The sequence below is a fragment of the Crinia signifera genome, chromosome 12, assembly GCF_055691185.1.
Source record: "Crinia signifera chromosome 12, ASM5569118v1, whole genome shotgun sequence".
Taxonomy (NCBI): Eukaryota; Metazoa; Chordata; class Amphibia; order Anura; family Myobatrachidae; genus Crinia; species Crinia signifera.
In genome coordinates this window covers 89,435,794-89,460,144 of record NC_139228.1, presented here as the reverse complement: position 1 = coordinate 89,460,144, position 24,351 = coordinate 89,435,794, and the positions used below count along the sequence as shown (strand labels likewise).

Below are 24,351 nucleotides of genomic sequence, written 5' to 3'. Positions count from 1 at the left end.
GAGAGGACTTTGATGCAGAAGCTTTCTCTATTGGGCCGCGTTGCCAGTGAACTTTGATGCAAGGCAGTGACTGGGTGCAAGGGGAGCAGAGGGCCCCATAGCCGTCACTGTCTGAGACTGTGTCAGACCGTCAGTGTCATCAGCCAAGGGCTGTGGGCTCCAGCACAGTAATATTGTACTTTTATGGCATTTTCTCAGTGACTGAGAAACATTGCTGTTCTTTTAAATTTAATTTACTAAAGAAATTACATCAATCATTTTTTTCAGTCAATTTAACGTGTTACGCTTCTTCCCGACCTATTTACACCCCCACTATCCACGCCAGCCCAAAGCGTTGCGAGCGGACGCGTTACGCTTCTTCCCGACCTGTTTACACCCCCACTATCCACATCGGCCCAAAGCGTGGTGAGCAGACACGGAACACATGTAAAGTAATCCGTGTCCGCTCGCCACGCTTCGGGCTCGGTGGCTCGCTGCGCTCGCCACACTTTATAAAATCAACTTCACACCGACGTGGATAGCGGGGGTATGAACAGGTCGGGAGGACGCGTAACACGTCCCCTCACCGCGCTTCGGGCTGGCGTGGATAGTGTGGGTTTGAAAAGGAGGCATTTGTCAGTATGTAACATGGAGCACTGGCAAATGCCTTCTGTATTGTACATAAGACGCACTTGCGGACACGGGCAGGGTTGCCGTACCCTGCCGCAATAGTTACTGAGACGCAGGAGCGCATCTCTGCTGGTGCCCGCATGATCCCCTCTCTGCCGGCATCTGCTAGTGCAGGGGATCTGGCAGTTAGGCTTGCCATGGACGCTGGGGACAAAGCTATGGACACCGGGTACAGAGCCATGCTGCCGCGGAGTCTCTATGCTAGGCAGCCGTTGACCTACACTGACAGCGTAGCTTAGGCTACGCTGAAAACGTAGAGTAGCCGGGCACCGTGCTAATACACAAGTACCGCCTCTTCTTTTGAAAACATTTATTCTATGGGGTCTATAAGTTTATTAAACAGCCATCGCTGTGTTGCAATGTTTCATAGATGTACTATAGCCTTAAAGTAACTGCCGTGGGTTTGTGCCGCTGCTCCCTTGCTTTATTTAGCCAGGCCGCCTTTGGCCAATATTGTTGAATAAAACTGTGAGGTGGTCAAATTGACTGGAAATGTGATTGAGGTTAATAAATAACTGTAAGAATTAAAATCAGGCCCAAATTATATGATTTTAGTCTTCTATCATTTAAAAAAAAAAAATATATATATATATACACAAAACCACAACATGTGCTTGAGGTTTTCGGTAAAACCAAAACTAAATGACGGCTTAGGGGGGAGGGGGTATTCAATCCCAGCCCTTATTTCCGCAGGTCGGAAATAGCGGCACTCGCCTAATTCAATGCTGCCGTTACCGACAGCATTGAAGGCAGTTTCCATCTAAACAGATTCAACTTTCAAAAAAGTTGGATCTGTTTTGTCGGAGACGGCCGCAGATTGTCGAATGCATGTCAGGTTTTCGTCAATCCGTGGACATTTTCGCCAAACCCGCAGACTTTCAACACTCGACAGCCGGAACATTGAATACCAGCTGTCGAGTTACTGTCCATTCAAACAAAAAAGGCCTGGTATTCTGTAGGGATATCCCAGTCGGAATCCCGGATTAATTACCCCCCTTAGAATGAAAACACGTGGGTCATCACATATCTCTACTTTAAACCATTCATTGAGCCCCAATTCCTTGTAATCAAGAACTGGGGTGGTCAGTATAAGAAACAAAAGAGAAAAGAAACTCGGGTGGGGTGCACCACTGACCATTACATTCATCAGGCCTCAGGCCACAGGCAGTAGCTTGTTTGTAATGCGAATATTGGAAGCTATTCCTTAATTATAGTCAGTTATATCCCCAATCCACCATCCGCATTTTGAATATATTTAAAAATAAAATAACCCCACTTAGTGCAGATTTCCCTCACAACCCCTTCTTTCTCAGTGGTCAGTATAAGAGCAGTTGTCGCCCATAGCATACTGTATACAGCAGTATTTATGTTTCCTTACCTATCACCTTGATAACATCAGTCAAAGAACGGAGCCAGTGGATGCCCGTCCCAGATGCACGAGCCCAAATCTCATCAAGGTTTACAGCGAACGCACTGCCCCAGACTCCTGCAAAGGAGGTCATAACACACAATAAGACAATGGAAGCAATATTTGTATCACCCAGGCCTAACAAGCAGGCAGTGCCATATAAGCTGCCCTTTGTGGTATATGGTAGGCATTACATTGGGTGGTGTGGGTCATCAAAAAGGCTTAGACACAACACATATATAGGGGTGTCCTGACAATGAGGCTTTGGACCTAGAAATGTTGATCCTATTATGTTTATCGAGTAACAGTTTTGGGGAACAGGCGTAGAGATGACCTCCGAGACCCTGCACAGAATCACATTACATCTTATTGTGCACCCACACGGGCAGTATCCCAAGTACCTATCATCTAACGGGTTTCTATACTTATGTTGCATTCTCTTATACCCCATTCACACTGGCCCTTTTTCCCAGGTTGGCCCAGGGAACAACGCGGGTGTAGTGCTGGTGTGAAAGGGTCCTGGGCCAAAATCCCGGGCACCATGCCCTGGCATATCAACTCTGTTATCTACCAGGGTTGCTTCCGGGATCTTCCCAGGATACAGGCCAGTGTGAAAGGTACTCAACCGGCTTCCCTGTCCCTGTCCGTCGCACTGGAAAAGAGTGACGCACGGTATCGGTCGCTGGAGGAAGCCGTCTGGTGACTGCTGGGAACGGAGCTGCTGTGTGCCCCCCCCCCCCCGCCACTGTGGAAAGCCGCCGGGTGACTGCTCGGGACGGAGCTGCTGTGTGCCCCCCTCCCGCTCCAGCCCACCACTGTGGGAAGCCGCCGGGTGACTGCTCGGGACGGAGCTGCTGTGTGCCCCCTCACCTGCTGTAGCCCGCCGGTGCCCGAGAGGGTGTGCGGCTGGGGTGACATGGAGTAATGCTAGGATGACTTGGAGCGTGGGGGAGGGGTAACTCTCCCCTTCACACAAGAAAATTCAGGGACTAGGCTGGTGTGAAAGAGGCCTACCCAGGAATGTCCCTGCATGATCCCGGGACTGTATTCCCGGGTAAATCCCAGAATTTTCTGATGTGAATGGGGTATAATATGAAAGACTCTTCTCTACTGCAAATCCCTCACTCTCTACACTACAAGAGTCTTATTTTTACAGTGCTAACAAATACACATTGATATAATTCTTCAGCTCTCACCTTGTAGGTAGCAGATCTTGGGTTCTTTCCTCCTGTGGATTAGATGTCCCATAAAGAACTCACTGCCAAAATCTTCAGCACGAATGAATGCTCCATATTTCCGAAATCCAATTTCGTGTGGGGTAAATTCACACCATTCTAAGAGAGTTACAGGACAGGAATTTATAGAACAAAAATGCAAAAATAAAAAGTCACATTTTCTTATGCCCATCGGCCCATGGGGATGATTCATACGTGGTTGTATTGAGCATTGTGACTGCTTACGTGGAAGCCGCAGTGATCCTCAGATTTGGTAATGCCGGAGGAGGCACCTAGTACTAGTAGACACCTCCTGCTGCGTGGGTTATCCTCTGCTGCCTATAAGGACATAGCACCAGATCACTTGCTACACACCATCGGCCGGCTGAGTGATCCTGGAGGTCACGCAGACCGGCTGCCGCAGCTACGTTCCGGAGTCCAAGAAATCTCAGTTGGAAGACGGAGACCTGGCCTCATCACTATCACAAAAAGGAAGCCATCTGCATTCCCAAGCGTCTGCCACAACCGTCAACCACTTCATGTTGGTACTTTGTAGCATCGCCTTTAATGTGACAGACCTGAATCAGATCCCATGGGATTGTCAACCTGGTGTAATGCTAGGCTGGGTACACACCTAAAGATTTATCTGTACAATCTGTCTGGTGGGAACAAAAGTCTGGTAACGTATTAGGAGCAAATGACAATCAACCAACTGCTTCCAAATGCTGGGAAACAAACAGTGGTCGGTCAGCTGGGATCCATACGGATGGCCGTCTGTCAGGATGCCGAATCCCAGTAGGGGTCAGTTAAGTATACTTACCCGCTTACTTACTTTACTCATCAACATGAGTCATATTAAATCAGTTTATTTTGGCTGTATGCGTTGCCTGGTGACTCTAATCTGTCCTAATTAATCTGCTTTAACAATGCCACCTAATGTATTGCCAGTCGTTGGTCTACAATGTGTAGTAGGCCAGCGTTGTATTGCACAGGATTTATTTGCTCATTTAGAACTTTCATTTGCCTTAGGATTAGAATATGAATATCAATAAACAAAACAAACAGCGGTGAATAAATGTATGTTCCCTGAAGGAAGGCTGACGATGATCGATGGCCAGGTATTACGTTTGTCTAACATCATGAAGTAAATGTCAGATATAAAAGTTCACTGATTTGAAGAGGACTCCTGTATTAATCTGAGGTGTTTAAATAGAAATAGGAGGGATCTACCAAAAGTAATTCATTAGATCATGGGTTCTCTAACAATGTCCTCAGGACCCCAAGCTGTTCATGTTTTCAAGGTCTCCACACAGAATCACAATCTGTGTGTAATGAGTACACCTGTGCACCTGATGGGTGACCTGGAAAATGTGTCAGTGAGTAATGACTACACCTGGGCACCTGCTGGGTGACCTGGAAAATGTGTCAGTGTGTAATGAGTACACCTGGGCACCTGTAGGGTGACCTGGAAAATGTGTCAGTGAGTAATGAGTGCACCTGTGCACCTGCTGGGTGACCTGGAACATGTGTCAGTGAGTAATGAATACACCTGTGCACCTGCTGGGTGACCTGGAAAATGTGTCAGTGAGTAATGAATACACATGTGCACCTGCTGGGTGACCTGGAAAATGTCAGTGAGTAATGAATACAACTTTGTACATGTTGGTTGGTCTGTGATATGTGTCAGTGAGTAATGAATACTCCTGTGCACCTGCTGTGTGATCTATTAGTTGCAGCTGTGTGAATCTGTCCAAACCCATCATAATCGGCTCAGCATCAAATGATTTTTACACTGGGCCAGAGACTTACTCTGCGGTAATGCAAAAAGGGCAAATCCGGCCTAGAGCCGACGTCGCACATTCGCCCCTAAAACACAGACACGCCTGCATTTTCTTAGCACTACAATTAAACATGAGGATTCCACGCTCAGACGTCTACTTCCTGTCAATCACCGTGGGAACAGCACACGCATAGAAAAACTAGCCGGATTTATTCGCAGCATGGCACTGTGAACCGTACACATGTACAGCCTATCGATAATCAGCCGCCGTGTAAATAGGTCTGAATTACCCCCTAACAGTGTTACTGGGAGGTCATGGGGAATTCATATGTTTGCTTGTTCCTGTATTCAGATATATCTTTTGCATCAAGGATAGGGACGATCGCTATAAGACCAAGAACACAGATGGCGGCAGTCCGGCTGCAGAAATGTGAACAAATCAGCATACGGCCAAATATATACTTTGTAGTGAATACCTAAAACTGTTCTTAAAAGCAGAAACAATTTTTGTTAAACTCAACTCTTTCGTAACCGCATGCAAATTTCTGCCATTGTGGTCGACCCAAAAACCTTCTGCCCCTTAAAACTTGTCTGCCAGAGGCAAGTAAAACCCAAAGCACTTTCCATAACAGACCTGCAAAGTCAGCACTATTGATGTTCAGTCGGACATTGACTCCGGCATAGATAGGATAAGGGTTCTGTCCCTGGCGCACAGACTCCTGTTGGTCGGACAGTTTCGCTGGATTGTCCTAGAATATATTGGGATAAGGGCAACATTAATATATTAATACTTAACATCTCTTTCTTACATGTGTGAACATGGTTATCCTGTACTAGTGTATAAACGTAGGTGGTCTCGGCAGACCTGTGAGATCAAAGAGGGTCAACATAGAATTTTAGCACAAGACTCATTTCCAGGTCTAGAACGTGGTGGTTACCGCAACTGCATTTCTTTCAAAAGCTTCCCACATCCACATGGTTGGGTCGGTACTTTTTAAAATCTTCTATGTGCCATCCAAATCTTTTGTTCTTTATACAAGTAGACATAAGGCTTTTTATCATGTACACAAGACATTATAGATCATACGTTGTGTAAACAGAACTGCGATGGCTTCATTTCAGATGTGTTCCGTACCTTCTGATGAAGAAAATATTCCAAAATGAGCCCCCACAGGTCACTGAAGTTGACTTTTTGACCATCACGTTCCATTGCCATCAGTTCTTGAGAGTAATACTTAATCCTCTCTGCTGAGAAGGCATGGGCCTTGCTGGTGGTAACAGCGTTCCGCACCCTGCTAACTGAAGGCTGGAGATCATCATGAGACCAGTTAGGTTCTTCATAAAGGTTGGCCATGCACCTGGAGAAAGAAAAGAAGGTAATTAGAACATTCCGTAGGACAGACCCAGCTGATGGTGCTGCAGAACCTCAGAAAGTATGTAGTTAGACTATTTTGGACCCTACCAAGTTGATCCAGACACCCCAGATAAGTATGTGATGCTGTCCAGTAAGTTCAAATCTTGCAAGCCTTGTAGACTACCATAGAATGAGGTCATGGCTCGTGTTCCACCTCCAGAACCCAGCACTGCCACCACAGGGACCTGGTAATGAAAACACTCTGTTTAGTCATTGTGTGCTGCACCGGAATCCCATGAAGGGACTCAGATCCTACATCTTTATATTGCAATGTCATCTGAGTAAATTAAATGTTACTGAATTGGTCTTATAATTGTTCTAAGTTTATAAACATTAAGTGGTGTGCAATAAGTTTGTGGATGTGTAGTACATAGATAAAGTAGACACAATGGGGGAAATTTACTAAAGGAAATTTGTAAAAAAAATAGGTGTATTTGTATCCAGAAATACACTTATTTTTGACATTTACTATCCCGAAAATACGGCAATTCGTATCGATAGCACATCAATGTGACTACGAATTGCTGTATTTTCGGGATAGTAAATGTCAAAAATAAGTGTATTTCTGGATACAAATACACCTATTTTTTTTACAAATTTCCTTTAGTAAATTTACCCCAATCTGACTGGTTGTTTTGATAATCTCGGATTAAAGTTCTTGTGAAAGGTCTAGGCATAGAACTAGTTCTTTTACAATCCCATGGCAGGAATCACTTTGGGATTTCCCCCCTCCTCCTAGGATTTTGTTCCAGTGGGCATCTTTTTTTTATTGGTGGGTGAAAAATGTGATATGGTGCAAATTTGAGTCATGAAAATGTGCAATTTGTGCAAAAAAAAAAAAGGGGTCAAATAACAGGGGATTCAAGATTTCTAAAACCAGCACCAGGCTCAAGGGCCGGCCCTAGTTCCCAAAATATGGGGGACAAAATGAGTAGGGGTCTCCTGTATTTTGCCATCCAGCACTAGGCCCAAACAGCTGTCCCCGGTGCCCCTGGACTTTGGGCACCAGACTGATGTTAATGTAAATGAAAGATAAACCTATTGGGTTCTGCTTTAGAACTAAGGGGTTATTTTGGTTCACTCCTTCTGGCAAATTCCTTCTTAGATGGACAAAACCATGTGCAACGCAGGTGGGGCAGATGTTACTTGTGCAGAGAGAGTTAGATTTGGGTGTGGTTTTACTTCAAGGTGAGATCTATATTGCAGTTTAAAAATAAAGCAGTCAGTATTTTCCCTGCACAGAAACAAAATAACTCTGCACAAGTACATCTGCCCCACCTGCAGTTAGGGGTGGATTGGCCCACCAGGAAACTGGGCCATTTCACGGTGGACCAGCCCAAAACTCCTGAAAAACGGGCCGGCCGCAGCACTTTGCCCAAGGGAGGGCTGCTGCGCATGCGCAACAGCACACAGCACCTCCCATGGGCCTTCATGTGCGGCGGCAGCGGGCTCCCCAGATCCCGTTCCCCCATTATATCAGCAGCCGCCACCTCCCGCATTACATACGACAATGCCTACCCCCCCAATTGCATATGTCCCTCCACCAGCACCTTCCCCCCCCTGGGCTGCTGCCGCCGCCAGCATTGCACCTGAACATCGCACCTGATCAGCGCTAGGAACTATGTTCAGCCCTAGGGCTTCTTTAAGGGATCGTGCAACAACTTTCTTCCTCTTTTCCAAAAACTCTCGCTCTCCAATGGATAGGTCAAAACCAAGGCGAATGTCGAGGTCCTGAGTACTAACAGTGGACACAAAACAAACGATGGTGAAAACTCATAATGTCATAAAATAACTCACTACTGTACTAACATCACGCCAAAGGCAGGGCCTAATTCAGATTGGCTCGCTACGCAGCATACATCCGCTGCCTCGTGAGCCCATAAACGCCGCCTGCCTGAACGACATGGGAGGAGATATGTACCATGCGGGGGGATGTGTACACGATTGGGACGCGTATGCGACTGGGAGAGAAATCATTTGCTGGTCGCTGACGAATTGAATGATTTCTCTCCCCCTCGGTAATAAAATTCAGTCTACACTGATTTTTATTTCCCTAAGACAGGGCGGGTCACATGATGTCAGCCACCCAATCCCAAGCAGGCACTGCTACACCTGCTTCTACAGGGAACGCCCAGCGTTTTTATGGGAATACTCCTAAAACGATGAGCGTTTCCCTACTTCCGCCACCTGCACACCCCGACCCTCCCTCCCCGCAGTGAACGGCTCGGCAAGTGTGTAACTCGCCAGAGCCGTTCCTTGCCGGAGTTTGCACATGCGCAAACCGTGACCATCGGGGCAGGGGCCAAATTTGTAACGCAACAGTCCTGAATCGGCCACTTAGTTTTAAAGAAAATACACAGTAACATTTCCTTCCAAGAGAAGGAATTACATTTGTTTGAAAATACAACCGACCTTTCCTTTTTCATACTCATATTGATGATCTGGTCCTGGGATTTAAAAAATAAAAAATAAAGTTGATGGATATTTGTGCATAATATAATATAAATCAAAATGATTTGTGAGTATAGTTACGTGGTCACCTCGGACAGAGGGAGCTTGATGTCTATTTCCTGGTCACTAGGAAGCGAGGAAATCGGTATAGAACCTTTACCCAAATGTATGTTTTTTTTGTCGAGCTCAGGTGCCAAGTCATCCTTAGGGAAACCATTAATAAAAAAGGATCATCATGTGCACGACTCATAGATCACAGTGTAGGAAGTAATAGGGGCTTTGTAGTCACTGACCTGGCCTAATCGCAACGTTTTCTGCAGGCAAACATCTAATTGTGGGCTAATGTCGCAGTCAGCGTGGAATGTGAACGAGTTGCCGGATTCCTCTGATCGGGGCGGCGTTAAGCGGATGCAGGTTTGCTTCTCATAGGATCCAGGCACAGACAACTTCACCAGACCCCCTGAGGAGTTACAGACTCAAATAAGCAACTCAAAACTCAAGCGTCATCTAACATATGGAAATACAGCTTTGTGGAGGGAGAGTCACATTTATTAAGGCTGGTGAAGTGATAAAGCGGACGGTGGTAAGGCACCAGCCAATCAGCTCCTATAACCTTCCACTTTATCACTTCACCAGGCTTAATACATCTGCCCCACAATGTCTTATGATTACCTAAGCAAAGTGTTTTGTAAATAGTGGCATGGGAAACATGGGAAAGCGAAGACTAGTTTTGTAGGGACCAAGTAAAATGTGGAAATTGTTCTCACTGGGCTTATATGATATCTTTATGATTCCTGTACCATTAGGTTATTACTTTTTTTTTTAAATGCGTTTTCGTGACCATGTGGTTGCCTACTTATAAACAATGATGACCTGGGCACTTATGCTGTATGAACGCAGTGCAGGAACTTTACCCCTGCACCACAGATAAGGGCGAGTGCTGTCTTGTCCCAGTGTTGCCAGTGACACAAGAGGACACCAGAGAGCACAGAGAACGTGAACAGCCAGATTGTCTCAGAACATCATCTCGTCACACATCAGAGGTTTATAGGGAAACATTTTGACCATAATCAGTGTTTCAGACATCAGATTTCCCTACCCGTCTCCTTATTGTCTCGATGGTCGATCCTTCCTTCAATACATACACATTGATGAGCCTGAATATGGGAAAGTAGAGAGAGACCGGGAATTAAATAAATCTTCCATTCACATAATACAAGGTAGAGGTCACCATGAAGCGCTATAGCACAATGTATCATGAGAATAATGGGACAGGACGAACATTGACTTCAGCTACGGAGTGACTATGAATATTTAATAACAATTATTCATGTATTATGCTGAGTGTATTAAGTGGCCGACTGAGTCAAATGCATCTGGAGCCGAGATTTCCCAATTTAAGTTGGATTCTGCAGAAAACACGAACAGACAGCACTTTTTACCCGTTATTTTGTAGTTTTTTACCGTTTTAAAACGTAATTTGTGCAGTCTTAAAGGTGCAGAGTGAGTTTACCGGTTCTATTGAACTGGTATTTCTAAACGGTAATAAAGCAGGGTCCTACCCATTTCAGACCCGTTTTTTTTTCCATCCACTGTTTTCTATGGGTTAAAACGGGATCAGTGTTGTGAAGGAACAAAAACTGCACTGAAATACCGTTTAAAGACTTGCGGTGTGAAAGGGGTTTTAGCTGGCAGACCCGTTTTTAGGAACATTTTAAAATACCTGGTCAAAGCCAGTTTTGCGGTCTGAAAGCAGCATGAGAGTGCAAGATTATTCCTGGTGTGCAATTGAAGATAGATTAAGTGAATAACAGATGGATGGATGGATGGATACCAGATACCAGAAAGCTGCAGTATTGAGGACAGGAGATGAGACAGAATGATTGGTTTTGAAAAGGGTGTTTTCTGGCTGAAGGTAAGATACGAGTAGAAGAAACACTGTATGTAAGGGGCAAAGTATAATGTTGACACCAAGGCAACAGGGAAGTATTAACTCTAAACCTGGGTCTACACTATCAGATTTTAATGAAGATATACACGATAACGATTTGTTGATATTATCAGTGACTGCATTTTCAACGGGGGTCTTGATGGCATCACTGAACGATATATATCTTATTTTCACCTGGCGGCAGCTTATTAGACAAACAATAAACACAATCAGAATACCCAATGGTCCAGATCTCTAAATACAGTCCCAAGTATTAAAATATGGCCATGAAAAGGTTTGCCCCTTATCTTTTCCTAATACTGACCAATAGCACAGCACATTTCTGCCTTATCCGCATGTTGAAGACCATTCTTCTCAACTACTTCGGGTGTACAATATATGAATAATATATGTAACACACACTCATGTATAACCCCATATATTAAGTTCATGGACAGCCATAAAATACATTATAAATATGGAATGGTGCAGCATATTATCTGAAGCCATACCAGCCAATCAGAAAACTCGTTCCTCCACTGCTGTATATACTGTACACCCTTCTTCCTAAAGGGTACATTTAATAAAGCTTTTAAAAATGAAAAGAAAAGAAATAGCTTAGAGATATTGTCCATAGCAACCAATATATTTCTATCATTTTCTAGGATGCAATACATAAATGATAGTCAAAATCTGATTGATCACCTTTTTTTCATTTTGAGAAAGCTTTAGTGAATGTACCTGCCCCATTCTTTCCTCCGTTTGTCCTCCCTAAAACATGCCACTTCCTATCCCCTCTACTACCTTCAGGAAAGTTGAATCCATCCTGGAATGATTACTCTTATGCCTGTTCAGTTTATGCATACTGTCGGAGTTGAATTGCATCTAAACACACTTTAGAGTATTATGGCCGCCATTCGCTTTTACGTATTTGTGTGCATGAAGGGAGTGAGAGACTATGCGCATGTTAATGGCAGTTATAATGTTACACATAGTCTTATACTCTCATAATAATAGAACATAGTAATTTAGCTTAAAAATGCAGTACAGATAGTTTAAGGTTAAAACAGAGTTGTTTTCCCTCATGTTTGGTATCAGTGTGTTTAGCGTCTCATGCGCAGCGTTCCGGTGTTTGAAGGGAAATAGAAGCACTTTTTATTTGCAGGTTATGAACCATAGTAATAATAGTGAAGGTATTGCCACATGGAAAGGGGACAAATGATAACCAGTTTGAACCAGCTTCACGACGGGACCCCTAGGGCAAGGTGACGAGCATGGAACAAAGACACAACTGTGCATCTGGACTAAGCCAATCAGAAGGGGTGAAAGCTGACCCCTGACCAATGGAAGACCTGCTGAATCCTATTGCTAATACCCTTTAAATTGCTGTTCCCTGGTCTAGGAGCTCATTATGCTGTGATCAATCCGGACTACAGTCCCCTGGTCCAGGAAGTGCTGCCTATGTATGACGGTAACTGTTACTTTTGTATTGGTGTAGTTGTATAATTGATTGTACTTGGGTTTGTTTTCCCCTGTTAGTTGTTATCGCAATATTGTACCCTTGATTTATACTGTTACTATTGTTTTACGTTGTTACCCCTTTGTGTTCGCTAGGGACTAAATACTTATGATTATTGGGTTGGACCTTTAATCTAAACTTATCCATCGGTCTCGGCTAAGTTATTACTGTAAGCTGACGGACAGGGGCGTAACTAGACATTTCTAGGCCCCATAGCAAAAAAGTTAATAAGGGCCCCCTATTAAGCAACTGATGGTAATAAATGTATATAGAAAAGCTGAGCCCCCTTCAGTTCTGGGCACCATAGCAGCTGCACCCCTTGTACCTATAGTAGTTAAGCCCTTGCTGACAGAGCATCAGAGATGCTCCCTGAGATATATATATATATATCAGGGCCGGGCACAACCTCCGGATTCAATTGCTCAGTCGGGTGCCCTGGTCAAAGTAGATGCAGACTTCTGTAGGGATGGACGCGGCACTCCAGGCTTTTGTGAACAACAAGTTTTCTTTATTGAGTGAACGGCAACGTTTCAATGCAACAGCATTATCATCAGGAGTAAAGCCTGGAGTGCCACGTCATCCCTACAGAAGTATATATATATATATATATATATATATATATATATATATATATATATTCATTAAGGTTTAAATAAATGAATTTGCTATTAACTAGATTCCACCATAAGGGTATAACTAGAATGTCACAGACACTGTTAACCTTAGAGCCTGTTAAAAAGAAATCTGTAAAAAGAAGAAGACTGGATGAACCATCCACTAAAGAGGTAATAAACTATATACACCTAAAAATTTACCTGAATCCTGGAAATATTTACCTAGTGGTTAACACATTTTGGCGTCACGAACAGGATACATGGTGCTATGCCCATAGTTAGGAAAAAAGGGTAACTGATTGGCGTAGCATTACGCTAACTGCGCAAATGACAGGATTTAACAGTACACTTTCACTCTAGGAATGCGGTCATTAGGTCAATTCATATTAGGCCAACATGCAATGGGTGAAAAACTGAAGGTCGACTTGACTTAGGTCGACACATGAAATAGGTAGACATGGCTAAGGTTGACAGGGTTGGTAGGTTTACAAAAGCATTAGGTCGACAATTGGAAGGTCCACATGTTTTTCTTTTTTTTTTTTTTTTTTTTTAGAGCCGACACATGTTGACAGGCAGTATTTCATGCTCTACCATCCAATAAGGCATGGAGGGAGAATAGACTAGTGTGCCGAGCGCAGCGAGCCACCAAGCCAGAAGCATGGCAAGCATATCGAGTCATACTAGGGGACGCGGTACACTTTGACGGTGTCCATTTCGACTATGTTGACATTGGGGACCAAACAAAAGGGAAAAAAAATCATGTTGACCTTCCCATTGTGGACCTAATGCTTGTGTCAACCTTCCAACCCCGTCGACTTTAGCCATGTCAACCTATTTTATGTGTCGACCTAATATGGGTTGACCCAATGACCCATACCCTCCTTCTATACATATAATTGTAGATTTAAGTTAAGATAAATATACTCACCACTAGTACCCCATTGGTGATGATTTCAGTGGGTGGATCATTGCTGTTAACACAAACAACCTTAATTATTATTATAAAACATTTCAGCCGTTACATTCGTAAATAGATCATCCAGTCTATAAAAGAATTGGCAATTCACTTCTTACCTTTTTTCAAGGTGAAACTCAACTTCCAACACCTCCTTGTCCTAAGAAAACCACATTTGTGTCTCTATTATAAAGGGTAAGAATGTTTATTTTTTCTCAGATCATTGCTTTAGAACCGAACAGTTAACATTGTGATAGCTTTTGCTGTCGATTCCCTATAGAAGCCTATGGGCTTCTTGCCGCAGCACTGTGTGAGGGATCTGTCACAGCCCTGTCACATCCCTCCCAGCATGCCTCGCAGTCAGACCCGGAAGACCAGCACCGGAGCTGCATCGCAAGGGACATCTCTTATTGCAAGAGCTGTCCTTTTGCGTTAATAATCGCATATGTTAGAGCATATGAGATTAGTAAGCATGTGGTACCCGGCGGAGGGGGGTGATGTAGGGCTGATGTTACAACAACCCGCCCAAAAACACTTAAACTATAAAACATGTGAAACATAGTAGTCGGCTGGTCTTTAAACCTTGCAGAATTGTAGACACAGTGTATATCTTGATGTGCACAATAGGAAATCCATGTAAGTCACTTTGGTACGGTGAAAGTAATGTATATAATGCAAAATGGAGTGGAGCAAAGGTAGAACTATCATTGGTGGAGCAGGTGCAGTGCACCAGGGCCACTCAAGACAAAGGGGCCCACTGCTGCCCCTGTCACACTATGCCTCCCCCTGTTACCCACTGCTGTGAGTAAAAAAACCATTATGCTCTTAAATACACCTGAATCTGCAGCAGTCCTACTGATGCCTGCCCTGCTGTTGCCCCTGTCCCAAACAAATACATCCTTTATTAAGTTTGATGTACTCCTCTCCACTATGAGGTGAAGTACCACCACTGACCACTAGGGGCCACCCGATGGCCCGAAAGTGAAAGTCATTTTTGCAGGGACTCTGATCTGTTTCAGGCTTGCTGGATATGGAGAGAGGAAGCTGTGCAGACGGATCGGAGGTAGGAGCAGATAGGGACTGGGGGTGGGGCGGAGAGTTTATGGGCTAAAAACGGTCACAGCTCAAAGTAAAAGTACATTGCAGAAGCTGTCATTTTGAAGGGTTTTTAACTAGTAAATAATTACAAGCAATGGTTAATCTTCAGCAAGTCACTCCCGAGTAGACTAACGAGAAATATCAGTCTGATACATTATTCTACAGAGGTCAGCAGCTCAAAATGCAAAACATGAATTTTTATAATCACATTAATATGCTGTAGCTAGCACTGGCCATGGGGCTAATATAATGATTACATGTATATTTATTTGCTCTTAATGCAGTAGTCACTATCGCTGTCCCGTAAAAAGAAATAAAACAATCATATCGTCATAAGATGTAAGATTCCCAATGTCATAGAAACCAGTTCTCCCACTCTTCTCCCAGCATGCACACACCTTCGGGTTGAGTTTAAAGACTCGCTTGATGGTATGTCCAGGTTTAAGGTTTCCCACATCAAACACAACAGAGGCAAGTTTGTCATCCAGCATCAGGTCCCTGTCATACAACGTCAGCTCCAGAATGTTCTACAAGGCAGAAAGTACATGGCAGTGGTGATCACACAATTACTCTGAAATGCATCATATCATCTTATTTATACAAACATACACCACTCACAACCCAAGGTGGTGGTGGTGGTGGTGATAGAGTATAGAGAGGTGGTAAGTGTCAAGGGACTATAACCAACGCTATATGACACTTACAGCAAGTAAAAGAGGAAAAAAAATGACACTTTTCTCTAGCATTTCTGCCAACATATAAGTGTGCCCAGCATCCCAAAGATGCGGGCAGCTACCCCCAGGGACTCATCTGGATGAACGGTCGGCTCCTAAACTGGGCGGAACGTAACGTTAAGGTACCCATACACTAGTACAATTTAAGAAACTTTTCATCGGATTCTGTCGGATCAGTCCGATAAATCGGATTAAAAGCATCAAATCGCATGTGCCTAACTTCGGATTCCGATCCGGAGTCCCGTGTGCATCGGATCGGAGCCAGAGATTGCAAGGGCTGTGCTAATGATTTGTCAGATACTACACCTCTTGCTAGGACTGCATGTGATATATCGTCTGCAAAAAATTAACGCATACGATATATCGCATGCGATCCTGCCACCTGGGAGCCCGGCGGATTCCGATAGGTAGTTGGTGGGGTATCGCATGTGAGGCTGGCATGCGATAACCCGCATAAGTGTATGGGAACCTTAATCGTGCAATGCGAAGGAGAAGCCGGCATTTCAGCGTCATCTCTCAGTGGGTGACACCTGAGTGAATCTGCACCCCACACACACCCCTAGTGACTCCACTCCTACCGTAATACAAGTGTCAGCAATTCAAAAAGTGATCCAAGTTGGATATGTGTTAATAACTTGGATTTAATTGGAAGATTTATCAAAGACTTGATAAATAAAGTGGAGGGAGATAAATAATCATCTCTAAACTGACATATTTCAAAATCAGCCTGTAAAATGAAAGAAGCCGATTGGTTAGTACTTTGCCTAACCCCATCATCTCCTGTCAATCTTTAATAAATATCTCTCTGAGAATAAATGATCCATCCTTGTCCGAATGTGTTTGCATCATGTACCTTGCGGCTTTACCTTGTTTTTAGATTTGCTGACAGAGCCGGTGTAAGGCTTCTCAGCCCCCTAGGCAAAAATTCAAACTGCCACCAATATCCACATTCCAACCCCTTAAGGCATACTGGCCTAACATTCTGGAATCGCAGGGAGTCTCACAAAGATTGGGTGGTCCTCCCAGTCCCCCGAAAGGTGGGCAAGTCTCCTGCTTTCCCTGGAGGCCTCCCTTGGCCACCCACAACAGAGTACTTGGAGGAGGGGGCAGCAAACTAGAGAAATATGCCCTAAGGGAATGTACTGTATGAGGTCTTAGAAGTTCCACAGCAGGATCCTCAGACATCCTAGATTATTTGATAGGAGGACTTGGCAACGCCCCTCAGATCTCGGCGCCCTAGGCAGCTGCCTAATGGTAGAGCCATCCCTGCTGAAACGGCATGTCAGCTTGTATCTCCCTGCTTATTCACATCTCGTTACGTTACTGGTAGTTGCTGTGATGCTTATTTTTATTGAAATTTCAAGAGTAATCAAATGATAAAAATAAAAAAAATTGTATTCCATTACAGAACTAAACATACAATTGTTTTAGTATAATGTCACATTTCTTCTGCCCTTTAACCCTGTATTGTAGGATATAATTACATTAAATGTAAGTATAAAGTTCTCTTGCAATCCGTATCATTGACTTGTTTACAAGACGCACAGTAATTAGGGGACCACAGGTCTCACCTTGACTGCTCCGTGAATCCGGTAGTGAAAGGTTTCCTTCCACTCGGGGTCACTGGAATCGTAGACCACCTTTGTCCTGCTGGGGAGGGCAGATGCAGTGGGGAGTTTCAACTGAACATAGCAATCTGCATGGGACACTGGGCAGTGAGGAAGGAAAGGTTAGGGTGTAAGGATAATTAGGAGAAGAGATTGTTAAAGGTGCATTCAATAGGAAAAGTGGCAAAATATCTAGAAATATATGAAAGGAAAAAATTTAATTTCAGCACAATTAATAGGAAAAATCATTACGACCTCCCTAAACACTGACACAGGTCTGTCCCTTCTCCAGCTACAAACCCCCATCTCTTCCTAATCATCACAAATGCGCTTGGTCATATTATGTAGAAATGGGTATGTTCGCCATCCCGCTCGCACCTAGCAGTGTTGGCGAGGGGGATGGGGCAGCAGCAGGGGGCACAATCCTAGGGAACGCGTTCCCATGAAAGCGCTGAGCGTTCCTATGGTAATGGCCCAGTGACGCGGCTGCACAAGTCGGACGTCAGCTGCCCATCCAGAGCCAGATCTGTCCGATATGTGGTATCCACACAAATCGAAATCCAGAAAATACTGACTTCCCATCTGTCAATTTAGTTTACGGTACACATGCATTTTCTCTCTCTATTGACCCATGCGCATCGGCGATGTGATTGGTACACATGCCCAGTCGTTCAATAATCGCTTGATTTGCGAATTCTCTAATTAGCGGTCAGGCTGGAATCAGACTCAGAATGTTACAGTCACCTGTTGTGTAATCTGTCTGGAGGTTATTATTTACTCTACGCCTATAGTTTGTCTGCTCTGGACTGCGGATAGCGACTCTGCATCTCACTGTAACCAGCTCCTGGTTTATGGTCATGTGGATGATTTTATTACCAGGGAGTGGGGAGGACGTGAGTTCAGAAGGTCATCATACGCCCCATCAGGAGTACAGGCGGTTACTACTTACACAGGTCCACTTTGTGAATGTTGTGGGCTCTTAATACAGTCACTCTCAGGTTGTAGTATGGATGAATTTCCTTCTGCAATTTTAAATATATTAAAGATATTTTAGGAGTAACAATGTACCAGATATGAGGACAGACGTGATTACAGAAGTATATGATCATTTTCCCGTCATTTATTCCATAAATGACGGGAACAATATATAGTTGCTCTCAAACCGGGTGCCGGATGATGCTCCAATGGGATTCTCATCCTATTACATTTCACCCATAATCTTTTTACACAACATTTTTTATTTGAATTTATATAACAAATGTGAGCGACGCTGGCATTATTAGCGGATATTGCGCACATCTCTCACAGATGACTGCACTTAAATTGTTAACCTTTTTAATTTCTCTAAGAAAACAGTTGGAATGGCTGACATAATTCCCTATAGAATGTACATTTGCGAGCAGGACCGTCCTACTGTTATGACTGTATGTAACCACCCAGTTTGTTTGATCACGGTTTCCAATTGTGAAGAGCAAAGGAATTTGCTGCGCTATATAAGAAACTGTTAATACTTAAAACATAATAATTCTTTAGCTTTAATTTTATTTTGTCGTAAAGACAAGTTACACGCGTACTAGCTAAGTGTTATGCAGAGAGTTCCATGTTAAAGTGTACAAAGGCCTTTATTCTAGTTGACTCGGACGGATGTGTATTTCGGACAGGCACAGAGTGTTCTTAGCCCCGCCTATCGTACGGATCGCTCACACCGCCCGAATGCGGTAAAACGCCGACCGAACGGACCACGAGTGGATGTTTCATGTGAACACCTCCTCCATCTGTGGGAACCTCCCCCATCCTCCGAATGATGGACCGAGTGGTCAGGCAGCACCGAGTGATCCAGACCACTCGCACATTTCTCCGTATGAAAGCAGGGATATGGGCGGGCAGCTGGCATCCGGCTATGACATACTGTATGTCCACCCCCCACACATGCGTCACGGCCGCATTACCATACGTACGCCCAGCGTTTTAATGGGAAGGCCCATGAAAAGTGGGGCGTACGCATATGGTAATGAGCCCAAACAGCCCTTCACGCTTCTCTCCCCCCCTGCTCGGATGGTTCCGTATGATCATTTTCTGTACGGAACTCACGCCGTGTTGGAACGTGTGAGGCATTCGCACATGCGCAAATACGCCTCTGCACATGCGCAAACACCAACCATTGGCTGTCCGTCTGCACTCGGAGCCGTCCGACTCAATCAGAATAAGGGCCACGGTCCTGTCCGATTAATGCCTTCAAAACTGATGGTTGTAAGTAACACATGAATGTAATATAAACCATGTATGGAGCAGGCTGCCCAAACAAACCTAAAGGGGAAATTCAATTACCTGTGGTAAATTCTGTGGGTGAAAACAGGAGATACTAGGGTTGTCTATAATGTAAACATGCATTTTTTGCTTTTGGCCTGTGATATGCCTTCTAGATGTTGGATCATAGTTACCTCCCCTCCTGCATTCTGCAGGAGACTCCCTGAAATGACAGCAATCTCCCTCTCTCCCTCATTAGTCTAGCAATCTCTCTCATGTCACCTAGCCCACATTACACTGTTACATTTTTTGGGGGAAAAAAGGAATGAGAGACAGATACATTTACATTGAATCATCAGCCCCATTTCCCAGCACTTTAGCAAGTATAGTAGCTCTTAATAACTGCTTTGGGGCTCATCTACATTTGGATATAAGGCATTTTAAATTACACACCCACGCTTCTAGTGCCAAGTTCACAATCTCTTTTCACAGTCTCTCTATATATGGAACTAGACACGCCCTTTGGGTGGAGCTTGACACACCCCCTCAATGGAGTGCTTTGCAAAATTCTATTACCTATAATTTCCCTGAAACTAGTTTTCAATAGTAGGCAAGTATGTGTTGGATCTATATGCAGGCAAATCCCAGAGCACTATCCTGAATAGATGGCAGGAAGACATTACGGAGGCCCGCTCCAGATACTCGCAAATCCTGTTGGTGCCCACGTACTACTGCTGCCCTCACAATCACTAATTACTATTATTAGCGTGGTTCCTGTGGCCTCCCCACATTAATTAATCAATGTTTGTATTCATTCCATCGCAGGAAAGCAGATGGCCATTTCATATTATCATCGGAGGGGGCGTGGAACTGTACTTAATACTTTTATTTCGCATTTGAATCTGTATTTGATTGTATGATAAATATCACTTTTAGATGAATCACTTTAATATTTGTTAATAATAATAATAATAATAATGTCCACACAGAGCATCTTATGTACAGTATATGACACTTTATTAGATACTACGGTACTTCCTCATCTTTGCAGCCACCGCTACGCCAGTTACGTTAGCCGCTAGTTAACCACTACGTAAGGATTTTTGGTGAGGGAACCTGTGTCGACGCCACCATGCATTACCTAGTAAAGTTGGTGCGAGCGAAGCAAAGCGAGCCACCGAGCCCGAAGCGTGGCGAGCGAAGCAAGCCACCGAGCCCGAAGCGTGGCGAGCGAAGCAAGCCCGCGAGGGGACAACGATGCTACGTAAGTTCGTTAGCTGCGCATAAGATTTGGTAAACCTCATTTGCAGCATAGAGGCGTGCAGGGGACGCAGAGAAGTTGCGGGCGGGGAATACTGCAAGCGGGCAATTGCTGAGAGAGCTATCAGCCAATCAGTGGCTTCCCATTCATTTGACTGTTTTTTTTTTTAAAGTGTGTCCGCCTTCCCCTGCCCGGCTCTCCATGAACCGCACCCACCCCCAGCTCCCCGGGATTTGCATGTGATAAATCCTGCACCTACAATTTGCGTAAAAGGTGTCGCTTTTTGTGCTCATTTTTCGACAGTTCTTTTGGTGCAAAATCCCAGTATGTGTAACTGTAAATCAGGCATGTCCAACGTTGGCCCTCCAGATGTTTTGAAACTACACATCCCAGCATGCTTTGCAATAGCTTTAGCATTCTCTAATAGCAAAACTGTGGCAAAGCATGCTGGGATGTGTAGTTTCACAACATCTAGAGGGCCAACGTTGGACATGCCTGCTGTAAATGATCAGCCCTGGATTGTCTTCAGTTTGTAAGAAAGCAGTACTGATGACAGGCAGCATGGATTCTGTGTAAGCATGCAGATGTTACAAGGCAATGACGGGTATGGGTAAAATCCGGAATCGGATAAGACACCGGAATGCCGGACTGGACATCAAACTCTGCATTCCGGAGCTTGTAGTATCCGGTCCGGGGGTGTCCTGTCCGGGGGTGCTCCATCTGATGAGGCTGCTCTCGCACCTGTCACCTGGGAGAGGAGAGGGGGGAGAATACAGCCTCACCGCATGGTCCGGGGGTGTAATAAAAACTGGAACGGTCCAGACCACACAGGGAGGCTGTAATCTCCCCTTCCCCATGTCCCTGGTGTGAGCAATCACAGGCATCCCCCCGGACAAGACACCACCCGCATGGGACACCCCTCGGACCAGACACTATAAGCCAACTCCAGTAACCTGCCCAACACCTCATACAGGTAACTGATGACCTGGCAATGTCACCCCAGGCCCTGCATTCCCTACAGGAGCAGTGTTAGCCCCCCAGAGTGAGAGTCATTATATAAAGTCTATTACAGTCCAATCACTTACTAACAGAGTCTCCCCAAGGAGTTATACAGGAGCTGTATCTCCCCCACGTCTGCACTTACCCTCCAGGTGCCCGGCCTCTCTCCTCGGCGCTCCCTCCCCTTCTCTTTCTTCCACAGTAACCCAGCAGCAGCCAGGGCAGGCAGTGCCCGGCCGGGGAGGCTGCTGACAGCAGCCCGGAACATGCTCCCTCACTCCGGGGAAGTCACAAGCAGCAAAGCAGTGCACACAGCGGCGGCAGCAGCACCTGGAGAGCAGGGGGCGGGGAGGAGAGCAGGGGGCGGGGTGTAAGTGACAGGCTGCAGGTACTCAGTAGCAGCAGGGGGCGGGGAGGAAAGCAGGGGGCGGGGTGTAAGTGACAGGCGGCAGGTACTCAGTAGCAGCAGAGGGCGGGGAGGAGAGCAGGGGGGCGGGGTGTAAGTGACAGGCGGCAGGTACTCAGTAGCAGCAGGGGGCGGGGAGGAAAGCAGGGGGCGGGGTGTAAGTGACAGGCTGCAAGTATTCAGTAGCAGCAGGGGGCGGGGAGGAGAGCAGGGGCGGGATGACAGTCTGCAGGTACTCAGTAGCAGCAGAGGGAGGGGAGGAGAGCGGGGGGCGGGGTGTAAGTGACAGACAGCAGGAGGTAATTCAGGTGAAGGGTGGGGCCGGAGAATTACATGTTTCAGGCTTTTCCAGGTAACCCTTATCACGGCTATGTATATATTATACTCCCAGCATTGCCAGCCAGCTTCTCCTTAGCTAAATGGCTATAAATACACTGCATGTGTATCTATCTATCTATCTATCTATCTATCTATCTATCTATCTATCTATCTATCTATCGCTATATACTGTGTATATGATATATATCTATCCTGCTCACACACCTAAATACTGCATAATGCATATACACCCGATAGGCAAACGCAGGGGGCGGACGTTTGGTTGCCCTGGATGCCCCTCCTCTTGGTATATAGAGGGTGATTCAGACCTGTTTGCAAGCCTAGTGAGCAGGTAAATCCAGCCAGCCCTCCCCGCCGCGCCCATCCCTGCATTAGCACATGAGTGTACGCTCACACCTCCACTCGCACGCGGACACATGGGAGAAATATCTTTCGATGGTCACTCACAATCGAATGATTTTTACTGGGTATTCCCCAGCGAGTGTGGAACTCAGGGGGTTTGTACATGCGCTTAGTCACGCATGCGCAAACCCGGACCATCAGGGACAGGTATGAATTTGCCCCATAATACGATTACTTAGAGCTACTGCCATGTCCTGCAATGTAAGGTATAGAGCTGCAGGGGTGCCGGACAGGTTCCCGACGTCGGGATCCCGAGTGTCAAAATGCAGACAGCCGGGTGCCCGACGGCCGTCGGCTATTTTCCCTCGTGGGGGTCTGCGACCCCCATAGAGGGAGAATAGAATAGGTGGCGAGCGTAGCGAGCCACCGTGCCCGCAGCGTGGAGAGCGCAGCGAGCCCGCAAGGCGCTTTTTTGCGCTCGCCATGCTGTCTGGGTCCAGGCAGTCGGAATAATCACTGTCTGGATCCCGACTGTCAGAGTCCCATACCACACTCGAGCTGCTGCACGTGCCCAGTGGTAGTATCTACCAAGTGTGCGATGTGTGTGTGTGTGTGTGTGTGTGTGGAGTAATACCCATTTATATTTAGCAAGTGAGCAATACCGATGCCCGAACATGATTGGCTGGTGGGCGGGCCTAACTCCCGGTATTAGGGCAGAGCCACATATGTAAACACAAGTCCCACAGAGTTCGAGGAGACCAGGAGAAGCAGAGAAGCCAGAGTGAGGGTATGATTTCTTTCCACATGGATTATACAGGGGGACCGATCCTTCGTGTCAAGACAGCAGTGGCGGTTTTTATCTCTCAAGTGAAATCCGCCACTGTCTCTGCCTGGGTGAGATGTACTAAGCCATGAAAAGTGATAAAGTGGAGAGTGATAAGCCACCAGCCAATCAGCTCCTACCTGACATTTTTCAAACACAGCCTGTGACATGGCAGGTAGGAGCTGATTGGTTGGTGGTAGGGATGCCAATCCCGGGGCTATTTTTCAATCCCGGGATTCGGGATTGAAAAATGCCTAATCCCGGGATTCCCGGGATACCCGGGATTGAGTTTGTCAATAGAATGACAAACTTTAGTCCCCCCCCAAACCCTGTCTAACTCACCCGGCCATTGCTGCGGGAGCCGTGCAGTGATGTTCAGAGGCCGGCTTTTCATTGGGGGCCGTGTGCGGGTGGTCTGGAGGCCTGCAGATGTGCGGGAGCCAGGCAGCTGTGGATTGGAGGCGGACTTGGAGTAGCCAGGCGGCAGTGAAGGCGGTACGGGTACCGGGCGGTGGGTGGGCACGGAGCCACAGACAGGCTG

At 45.6% G+C, this 24,351-nt stretch overlaps 1 protein-coding gene across 1 annotated transcript in view; it reads right to left on the bottom strand.

Annotated features, from left to right (window-relative positions):
• PLA2G4F (phospholipase A2 group IVF) overlaps positions 1-22,313 on the bottom strand; it is a 34,368-nt gene extending 12,055 nt beyond the window's left edge. The window contains exons 1-16 of the mRNA XM_083165848.1: positions 22,046-22,313; positions 18,343-18,415; positions 17,358-17,494; positions 15,451-15,579; positions 14,074-14,114; positions 13,928-13,970; positions 10,036-10,093; positions 9,230-9,396; positions 9,026-9,139; positions 8,898-8,932; positions 8,088-8,223; positions 6,534-6,670; positions 6,207-6,429; positions 5,706-5,820; positions 3,274-3,411; positions 2,048-2,155 (exon numbers count right to left, since the gene is read on the bottom strand). Coding sequence (XP_083021974.1) covers positions 2,048-2,155; positions 3,274-3,411; positions 5,706-5,820; positions 6,207-6,429; positions 6,534-6,670; positions 8,088-8,223; positions 8,898-8,932; positions 9,026-9,139; positions 9,230-9,396; positions 10,036-10,093; positions 13,928-13,970; positions 14,074-14,114; positions 15,451-15,579; positions 17,358-17,494; positions 18,343-18,415; positions 22,046-22,168 — 1,777 coding nt within the window. The 5' untranslated portion in view covers positions 22,169-22,313. The remainder of the gene's footprint in view (positions 1-2,047; positions 2,156-3,273; positions 3,412-5,705; positions 5,821-6,206; positions 6,430-6,533; positions 6,671-8,087; positions 8,224-8,897; positions 8,933-9,025; positions 9,140-9,229; positions 9,397-10,035; positions 10,094-13,927; positions 13,971-14,073; positions 14,115-15,450; positions 15,580-17,357; positions 17,495-18,342; positions 18,416-22,045) is intronic.
• Between the last annotated feature and the right edge of the window lie 2,038 nt (positions 22,314-24,351).